The sequence below is a fragment of the Ranitomeya variabilis genome, chromosome 6 (assembly GCF_051348905.1).
Source record: "Ranitomeya variabilis isolate aRanVar5 chromosome 6, aRanVar5.hap1, whole genome shotgun sequence".
In the NCBI taxonomy this organism is placed as follows: Eukaryota; Metazoa; Chordata; class Amphibia; order Anura; family Dendrobatidae; genus Ranitomeya; species Ranitomeya variabilis.
In genome coordinates, this window is record NC_135237.1 from 345,506,033 (window position 1) to 345,516,943 (window position 10,911).

The 10,911-nt window shown below is 42.5% G+C and overlaps 1 protein-coding gene across 4 annotated transcripts in view; it reads left to right on the top strand.

Annotated features, from left to right (window-relative positions):
- Window positions 1-7,299, top strand: part of HIVEP1 (HIVEP zinc finger 1) — a 311,461-nt gene extending 304,162 nt beyond the window's left edge. For 3 of the 4 annotated variants that reach the window (XM_077269893.1, XM_077269892.1, XM_077269894.1), the window contains one exon: window positions 5,090-7,299. In XM_077269893.1, the coding sequence (XP_077126008.1) occupies window positions 5,090-6,202 (1,113 nt within the window). In that variant the 3' untranslated portion in view covers window positions 6,203-7,299. The remainder of the gene's footprint in view (window positions 1-5,089) is intronic. The other variant, XM_077269895.1, reaches the window with a different exon arrangement.
- The last annotated feature ends 3,612 nt before the right edge of the window (window positions 7,300-10,911 follow it).

Consider the following 10,911-nt stretch of genomic DNA (forward strand, 5'->3'; position numbering starts at 1 on the left):
GAACACAGTAAAAAAATAAACAATTAGTCCAAAAAACAATGCTTTACCATCATACCAACGAACAAAGAGTGCAATAAAGCGTGATCAAAAAGACGAATGTAAATAAAAATGGTACCGCTGAAAACATTAACTGTTACCGCAAAAAACAAGCAGTCATACAGCTCCATTAGCAGAAAAATAAAAAGTTAGAGCTCTCAAAATAAAATGATGCAAAAATAATTATTTTTTCTATAAAATAGTTTGTGTAAGGCTACTTTCACACATCATGTTTTTTGCATCAGGCACAATCCGGCGAATGTTGCAAAAAATGGATCCGGCTCAGATTGTGGAAAACTGATGCGACGGATCCGACAAACATATCCAGATAATTGGATAAAAAAAAATTTGGAGCATGCTCAGTTTTAAAAAAAACGGAATCTGGCGACGGAACCTGTCATTTTCCGGATCCGACACCTTCAGGCTCCCATAGGCTTCCATTCTAGCAAACAGCCGGAAGCGCCGGAGACAGAAAATGTTGCTATGGACTTTTTTCCAGAAACCAGAAACAACACATTTGCCGAATCCAGCGAAAACTGGACGAAACGCGATGTCATCCGGCACTAATACAAGTCTGTGGGAAAAAAACGATCCGGCGGCAACATTCGCTGGATCCGTTTTTTTGAAATTTAGCCGGATTGAGCTTGACAGAGAAAACCTGATGTGTGAAAGTAGCCTAAAAGCGCCAAAACATAAAAAAATATATAAATTGGGTATCGCTGTATCGTACCGACCCAAAGAATAAAAGTGCCTTACCAATTTTACCACACGCAGAACGGTAAAATGAAAATAAAAGCAAAACCTGTTCATTGTCTCCCAAAAATCAGAATAGAATCAAAAAATGTCATGCGCCCGAAAATGGTACCAATAAAAACATCAGCTCGTCCTGTAAAAAACAAGCCATAACATGACTCTCAGCCGAAATATGGAAAAATTATAGCTCTCAAATTATGGTGATGCAAAAATTAGTTTTCACAATAAAAGATGTCCTTTAGTGTGTGACAGCAGCCAAACATAAAAACCCGATAAAAATCTGGTATCGCTGTAATTGCACCGACCTGAAGAATAAAGTCGCCTCCCAAAGGTCGCAGTAAGGCTTGGCGCACTTTTATCCTGCGCTCTGTTGAGCATCGGGGTTTCCATGCAAATTTCTGAAAACCGCGATTCAGACAGAACCTCTGGCAGAAGATTCCCTATAATGAGGCAGATAGAGGCACTGTGGACACCATAGGACCTGTGATCCGGCGGTGTTCATCTTTTTAGGATTGCATAAAGGTACCATTGGCCACAGTTGTGCACTACTGAAAACACCGTCTGCCCTGAACAGAGGGCAGACGGAGTCCAGAGTAAATCTGTTGCCTCATTATAGTGAATGGATCCATCGGGGATTTCATCTATCACGTCACTCGGAGATTTAGATGGAAACCCTGATGTTAATGCTCAGCGTAGAGCGCCAGATAAATGTGATCATAAATGTTATGTAAAATGTTCCCAGTAAAATCCCAATAAAATCTTCAACTCCATCCACAAAAAAAGCAAGCCTTCACTCAGGTCTGTCTTCTGTTAACGGAAATATAGGGGGCTTCCATGTTACTGGTAGCACAAAGGCTCTGGAAAAGTGAAATGGCTCCTCACCCACCAAAAGAAATTCAGCAAATTGCAAATTCTTTGCTCACAAATCGAAATGCCCACTCCCTTCTGAGCCCCAGTGTCCCTCAACCACATTTAGTGCCTACATGTTTGGCATTTCTGGAATGATCAGAGCCCGCCTAATTTACAGGTGGGTGTCTCCAAAAGCACGGGCTGGTCATAATGTACTGGTCACTACAACGGCAGTATGCAATTTTCACTCAGCAACATCCACTGCTGCTTGTTTCTGGAAAACATCCATGGAGTCAAAATCGTCATTACATCTGTAAATAAATTCCCAAAGGGTTGTAATTTCCAAAATGGGGTCACTTGAGGGGGTTCTGCTTTTCTAGCACTTTGGGGCTCTTTATATTGAATCTGCAAACTATTCTAGGAAGATCTGTCTTCCAGGAGGCAAATAGCGCTCTGTCCCTCCCGAGTCTCTCCGTATGGCTAAGCAGTAATGTACAGCCACATATGGGGTATTGCCACGTTCTGTAGAGATTGTGGGACACATTTTGGTGTCATTTTTAACCATTTCCCGGTATGAAAATGTAAAACTTGGGGCTAACACACAATTCTGGTGATAAAAATGTTAATTATTTTAATTATATATATATTATATATATTTATATTATATATAAATTTTAATCATTTTAATTATAGAACACAGCCACGTAGTATATAGCATAGCTACATAGTATATTGCACAGCCACGTAGTATATAAAACAGCCCACATAGTATATTAAACAGCCACGTAATATCTAGCACAGCCACATAGTATGTAACACAGCCCACGTAGTATATAGCACAGCCCACGTAGTATATAGCACAGCCCACGTAGTATATAGAACAGCCCACGTAGTATATAGCACAGCCCACGTAGTATATAGCACAGACCACTTAGTATATAACACAGCCCACGTAGTATATAGCAATGTGGGCACCATATCCCTGTTAAAAAAAAAACAAAAAAAAAAAACATTTTATAAAATAGTTATATACTCCCCTTCCGTCGGCCCCTGTATCCAGCCGAGGCCTTTACCGATGCTCCTCGCACTCCGGTCCTAAGAATGCAATGCGGCAATGAGTCAAGATCATGTAGCGGTCTCGTGAGACCGCCACGTCATCATCTTGCGAGACCGCTACATGATCTCGAGTCAGTGCCACAATGCATTCTTGAGACCGGAGCGGGAAAGGCTGCGACGGACTTCGGAAGGTGAGATTATAATGTTTGTTGTTATTTTTTTAATTATTTTTAACATTCTATGTTTTCACTATTGATGCTGCATAGGCAGCATCAATAGTAAAAATTGAAGCGTTGTTCAAATCCCACCCCAATCTTGCTGATTGGTCGCGGCCGGCCAATCAGCGACCCAGGATTTCCGTTACTGAAGTTACAGACAAACAGACGGAAGTACCCCTTAGTCAATTATATATATAGATTTTGTGGCACAACTCTCTGGTGTAAGGGCATAAAAATTGATTAAAAGTTTGAAAAAAAATAATGTAAAAAACGTCGTGGGATCCCCTCCATTTTTGACAAATAGAGCCATGGATTTTGACGCCCCACCTTAAAAATTGCTCTTTGTGCCCTGAAATGAAGATTTATCGGCCGGCGGCGTGGAGGGTCTGGGACATCCAGACACTCCCTTTGCATTGTTTGCTGCACTGAATGAAGTGTCATCAGTGATGCTCGTTTCGGGGGCTTGTCCCTGCAGTGTCTTCCTTGTGCAGTGTCTCCCTCCTGCGCAGTTTCCCCCAGAGCCCTGTGAAATTTACGCAGCTTCCAGTCTGCGGTTTTCTTAGATGAAGAGTAATAAGCCGGCAGCAGAGTGGTGTCACTATGCGTGACAGACCAGTGACGTCTCCTGCAGGGTCGGCGCTAGTCCTCCTGCACCCCAGGTATAATGACACCACTCTGCTGCCGGCTTATTACTATTCAGCTAAGGCTGCTTTCACACTAGCGTCGGCCCGACGTACCGACGCATACTGTGCAAAAAATGCCCGACGTGGGCAGCGGAAGCAGTCTTAGGATGCTTCCGCTGCCCCATTGCAAGGTCCGGGGGGAGGGGGCGGAGTTTCAGCCGCGCATGCGCGGTCGAAAATGGCAGTCTCGACGCACAAAAAAACATTACATGTAACTTTTTTTCGTGGCGGCGGTGCGCCAAAACACGACTCAACCGTCGCACGACGGTTGCGACGTGTGGCAGTGCGTTGCTAATAAACGTCTATGTAGAAAAAACGCATCCTGCGGGCAACTTTGCAGGATGCGTTTTATATCCACAACGACGCATTGCGACGTGCAGCGCACGACGCTAGTGTGAAAGTAGCCTAAGCAGACAACAGACTGGATGCTGCGCTCATTGCACAGGGGAAGACTGCGCACAGGGAGGCACCACATAAAATATTAACAAAGATAATCTTGCGACATATTGGGTGAAATCCTGTACAGTTCTGAGTGGAATGGTATTTTTTCCTCATCTGTCTTGGTTCTGGCCTGAGTTATGACGAGAAACATATAGGCATGCTAGACAGAAATGAACATTTTTTTCAAAAATTAAAGTATGTAGATTTTTTTTCTTCACATTTTGCATTCTCTAACACAGTATTACCAGAGAACAAACTCTCAAAAGAATGTAAAGATATAGAAGAAAATAGCATTGGTTCACTTGAAATTGAATGACCTAGGGGAATCTGTGCCAGTGATTTCTACTGAAAGATATATTTTTGTGTGTACTGTATGTAACCTGGATATCTGGTTTGTTGGCCTCTCCCTGCATGTGTTGTGCCTGTCACACAGACACGACGCATGCAGCTGCGGCGCCGATCAGCTGATTATCAGCTATTAGGGAAGAGCTATAGCTATTCATATAAGCACTTATCCGAAGCTATTTGTTCAGCCTTAGTAATCACTATTAGATAGGCAGGGTGTTCGCAGCTACCGCTGCAGTTGGTATGCGGATACGGAACAGCACAGCTTTGTTTAATGGCTGTTCTCTGGTACTGCAGCTCAGCTCAGATTGACGAGTCAAAGTCCAACAATCTGATTTTAATAACCTATCTTATAGATAAATTATCAATACAAAAGTATTTGACAATCCCTTTAACCTTTTCCTATATGTTATTTAATTTCTTTAGTATGAAAATTATAATATACATATTCCAAACACAAAATGTAGATTTGTAAAAATTCAAACTGAACACATTTAGACAATGATATAACATTGGGCTACAAATGTGCATAGATAAGTAGTCTGAAAAATCAGTATCTGTTCTTCTCTGAACTTGCACCTCTGTGTCCATTGAAGTCACGTTTTGACCAATATTTTAAATGCTTATGTATCATTAGGACATATGCAACTGTGTTTTAGTGTCACAAGAGACTCACTTTCTTTTTCAAATTTGTTTTTTCTTTTACAGGACCCTCACCATGTCAACATACCATCTTCCCCAGTGAACCGGAGCACACAGACAATGGATTCATCTGCAATAGGCTCAAATCACACGACTCAACACCCTGCTCAGATAACTACAGCGCAAACACATTTATTTAGTCATTTGCCTCTACATTCACAGCAACCTGTAAGGTCACCCTACAGTATGATTCCAGTAGGAGGAATTCAGCTCGTCCCAGCTGGATTAACAGCCTACTCTACGTTTGTACCCTTCCCAACTGGACAGGTGCAACTGACTATACCAGCTGTTGGAGTAATTCACAGAACTACAGGTCCTCACAGTGACAAGCCTGCAGAGGTACCCAACACGCAAAGTCCTATAGGAGTAGCTGAAGTAAATGGTGTTCTACCTTGTATTCCAATTGGTCAAGTGAATGTGCCTGGTCTGAGTGCATCAGGCTTACAACCCATTCAGCCTCTTAGCATGGAAGCAGTGAACATATTAGGTCTTTCAAATCCAAATATTACCCCACAAATTCATTCCTCGGGTCTAACTCTAAATGCAGTTGGCTTGCAAGTTTTAGCAACAAGCCCTGGTTCCCAGAGCAATACTAGCCCACAAGCTCACATTCCAGGCCTGCAAATTTTGAACATCGCATTGCCTACTTTAATTCCATCTATTAGTCCACTCTCTGTTGATGGCCAAGGAGTTCCTGATAGATCTCCATCATGTAGCACAGCACCTTGCCAGGGTCTGGCCAACATTCCTGGGACAGATGCCAAAATTATTAAACCGTCTGAATCTCTACAAGTTGCATCAAAGATGCAGGAATCCCCAAAAGCTTCAGGTGAGGCTACCATCATTGAAGAGAGAGCTACAACTTGTGGTTCAAGTACTGAAATAGACAGTCAGCTGAAACAAGGTCCTCACGTCACCACCAGTCAGATAAAAACATCTGTCAAACCAGATCTCTCTTTGAAGATTCATTCTCCACCTCTAAAAAGGTTGTCTATAGGTCATGCTCTTCCACCCCTTCGACATCAGAGGAGAACTGAGCTAGTCTCAAGACAGAACACAGTGCAGTTAAGCGATTCAAGCAGTGATGATGATGAAGGCAGACTGGTTATAGCAACTTAGAAACTAGGTTTCTTCTTAGGTCCAGTATTTTTTTTAACCTTTTTTGTGGGAAGGGATAGGGTATAATGAGACTTCAAGGTTTATTTACAAACCTTATTTATCTTTAAAGCACATTTTCTTACACATTACTTGTGCAATCATGAACTCTTGACCAATAATTGTTGTTTGTTTTTTTTCTGCTCCTGCCATTTTTGTACATGTTGTATAGACAATTGTGCCTTTCAAAATTTTATGTGTAGAAATCTGTACATATTGGTGAATAAAATATAAATATCTATAAAATTATATATGTACATAACCAAGGTAGTTGCTTGTGTTTAGTACGTACTTTCATATCTCATGTTGAGTAAAATAATTAAATTATACAATTATATATGTATATGTTGCACTGTTAAATGTAATATTTTTATGGACATGGGGCAACTTTGTGTACAGATCCTGTATGTATATCTCCATATTTATTGTGTCCATATTAGTCTTGTAAAATGGTTCTGTCCATCTTTGTGTGCAAGACGGTAGCTTTACACTTAGACAGAAGTTGTGTTAACAAAATGTTCCAGTAAATCTTTTATTATTGACTTTACTTTGATTCTACTTTTGTCCTGTGTAGAAGAAAAAAAATCTATTGAATGTATAAAGGAAGTGATCAAGAGCATACTGTGAAATTAGATACAATTCTGCTTTCTTATATGGAAGTTTTTCATGTCTGATGAAGGCATTTGTAGTTCAATCAAAAACTCACAACCTTTAGTTATGTGCCTACTTTTTTAAGGATATGTCTGCTAAACACAATATTTTAGTTTACATTATAATCTGTATTAAAACAGGAGTATCTTTATAAATACATTTTGTTTCTCATCTTGTACTAATCCAAGTTAAATTCTTATGATAATCCTGATCTGTATTTACAGTTCTTCTGTTTGTCACTGAAAAGAAATCATCTATTTGCTATTAGAAATGTGCTACATACAGTAGTTTAAGGCTGTTGTCCAGGCTTATAAAATGTGTCTACTTTCATCCAGAAATAGCACCTCTCCTGTCCATGGTTTATTCTGTTACAGTAGATTAGCTCCTTTACCTCCCTCAAAGTATTCAAAGCCGGATTCAGGAAGTTTGTTAATTTCAGTGAAACACTTAAAGGGTTCACGCAAAGTGGAATGAAAAAGTTACAAATTTATTTTTTCCCATAAAAATGGTACTTTATATATGGTTTTCCACAATTTGTTGTCCAATTTCTCCTGAATATGCTGATATTCCATATGTGGTTGAAAACTACTATTTGGACACACTGCAAGGCTCAGATGGGGAGGAGCGCTATTTGGCTTCTGGAGAGCAATTTTGTCTGGAATTACCGTATATACTCGAGTATAAGCTGAGAATTTCAGCCCATTTTTTGAGGCTGAAATTGCCCCTCTTGGCTTATACTCGAGTCATACCCAGAGGTCGGCAGGGAAGGGGGAGCGACAGCTGTCTAATAATGCTCACCTGCTACTGGCGCGATCCCTGCACGTCTGTTCCCCGGCGCTGACAGCTTCTTCCTGTAGTGAGTGGTCACATGGTACCGCTCATTACAGTAATGAATATGGACTCCACTCCCATAGGGGTGGAGCCGCATATTCATTACTGTAATGAGCGGTACCGTGTGACCGCTCACTACAGGAAGAAGCTGCCGGAGCCGGGGAACAGACGAGCAGGGACCGCGCCAGGAGCAGGTGAGTATAATGCAGTGCGCGACATTCACCTGCTGCCCGTTCCACCGTCCGCGCCGCTGCGTCTTCCCCATCCTCTGCACTGACACTCAGGTCAGAGGGTGCGATGGCGCGATTAGTGCGCGCCGCCCTCTGCCTGAACAGTCAGTGCAGAGGACGGGGAAGACACAGTGGCGCCGACGGTGGAACGGGAAAGGTGAGTATAGCAAGTCCCGGGGGCCTGAGAGGGGAGTATGTGATTTATTTTTTTTTTAATCACTGCAACAGCATATGGGGCAAATGTCTGTATGGAGCATCTTATGGGGCCATGTGCATCATTATATGGGGGCAAATATTTATATGGAGCATCTTATGGGGCCATATGCAGCATTATATAGGGGCAAATATCTGAATGGAGCATCTTATGGGGCCATGTGCAGCATTATATGGGGCAAATATCTGTATGGAGCATCTTATGGGGCCATGTGCAGCATTATATGGGGGCAAATATCTGGAGCATCTTATGGGGCCATGTGCAGCATTATATGGGGGCAAATATCTGTATGGAGCATCTTATGGGGCCATGTGCAGCATTATATGGGGCAAATATCTGTATGGGGCCATGTGCAGCATTATATGGGGCAAATATCTGTATGGAGCATCTTATGGGGCCATGTGCATCATTATATGGGGCAAATATCTGTATGGGGCCATGTGCAGCATTTATATGGGGCAAATATCTGTATGGGGCTATGTGCAGCATTATATGGGGCAAATATCTGTATGGTGCATCTTATGGGGCCATGTGTAGCATTATATGGGGCAAATATCTCTATGGAGCATCTTATTGGGCCATAATCAGCATTTGTGCAGCATTATATGGGGCAAATGTCTTTATGTAGCATCTTATGGGGTCATAATCAACATTTGTGCAGCACTATATGGGGCATATTTTAATATGGAGCATCATATGGAGCCCATCATACACTGTATGGAGCATTATATGGGACATTTTGTATGGAGCATCTTATGGGGCCCATCATGAACTGTATGGAGCATTATATGGGCCCCTGAATCAATATGGATATTCAAAAACACATAAACTACTGATGTCTCGATTAATTTTACTTTTATTGGTATCTATTTTTATTTTGAAATTTACCAGTAGCTGCTGCATTTTCCACCGTAGGCTTATACTCGAGTCATTAAGTTTTCCCAGTTTTTTTGTGGCAAAATTAGGGGGGTCGGCTTATACTCGTGTCAGCTTATACTCGAGTATAAACGGTTATTGCAAATGCTATGCAGTATTTCAAGTGCCCTATCCATGTGAAAACAGCAGAAGTGCCCCAAACAATGATCCTTTTTTTAAACTACACCCCTCGAGGAAATGATCTAGGATTTCAGTGATCATTTTGGACCTACAGGTGTTTCACAAAAGCTTTTATAACATTGAGATGAAAAAAGTGCAAATTTAAATTTTGTTTTCTACTATTATTATTTTTTTATATAGCACCATTAATTCCATGGTGCTATACATGAGAAAGGGGATACATACAGAGTTATAGATATCGTTTACAGTAAACAAATTTACAATGACAGACTGGTACAGAGTGGAGAGGACCCTGTCCTTGCGGACTTACATTCTACGGGATAATGAGGAAGAGACAGAAGTTCGGGGGTGCAGCAGGTCTGGTGGTGGTGAAGCGGCAGCTCGGGTGGTGGTGAGGCAACAGAATGGTTATTGCAGGCTGTAGGCTTTCCTGAAGAGCTGGGTTTTCAGATTCCGTCTGAAGGATCCGAGGGTGGCAGATAATCGGACGTGTTGAGGCATGGAATTCCAGAGGATGGGGGATATTCAGCAGAAATCTTGGAGGCGGTTGTGTGAGGAACGAATAAGTGTGGTGGAGAGTAGGAGGTCTTGGGATGATCGAATATTGCGTGAGGGAAGATATTGGGAGATTAGTTCAGAGATATAGGGAGGGGACTGGTTGTGGATAGCTTTGTAGATCAGTGTTAGAAGTTTGAACTGGGTTCATTGGGGAATTGGGAGCCAGTGGAGGGATTTGCAGAGTGGAGAAACGGGAGAAGTGGATTAAGTGGACAGCAGAGTTAAGGACGGACTGGAGTGCTGCAAGAGAGTTAGCAGGGAGGTCACAGAGGAAGGTGTTGCAGTAGTCGAGGCCTGAGATGGAGTAGTGAGGAACGAGTGTACTTGTTGCTCGGGTTTTCCCGAGCATGCTCAGGTGGTCTCTGAGTATTTATGACTACTCGGAGATTAAGTTTTCATCGCCTCAGCAGCATGATTTACAGCTATTAGCCAGCTTGATTACATGTGGGGATTCCCTAGCAACCAGGCAACCCCCACATGTTCTCAGCCTGGCTAATAGCTGTAAATCATTCAGCTGCCGCGATGAAAACTCTGAACACTAACAAATACTCGGAGGTCACCCCGGCAGCGAGTACTTGCTCTTCACTAATGATGAGGGCATGCACAAGAATTTTAGTTGATTAAGGACTGAGGAAGGGACAGATTCTGGCAATATTTTTGAGTTGGAGGTGACAGGAGGTGGCAAGAGTTTGGACGTGCGGTTTGAAGGACAGGGCAGAGTCAAGAGTTACTCCGAGGCAGCGGATTACAGGTGTGAGAGAGAGCGTGATGCCGTTTACCATAATAGATTGGGTAGGGGAGATACGCGAGGTGGAGGAAAGATGATGAGTTCGATTCTGTCTAAATTGAGTTTTAGGAAGCGAGAGGTGAAGGAGGATATGGCTGATAGACACTGCAGGCTTCTGGACAGCAGGGAGGTGACATCTGGGCCAGAGAGGTAAATCTGGGTGTCATCCGCATACAGGTGGTACTGGAAGCCATAGGACTTTGAGTTGTCCTAGGCCAAGGGTATAGATGGGAAAAAAGTAGGGGCCCCAGGACAGCATTGAGGGACACCAACAGAGAGAAGGCGGGATGAGGAGGTAGTGTGGGAGTGGGAAGCGCTAAATGTGCGGTCAGTAAGGTATGAGGCA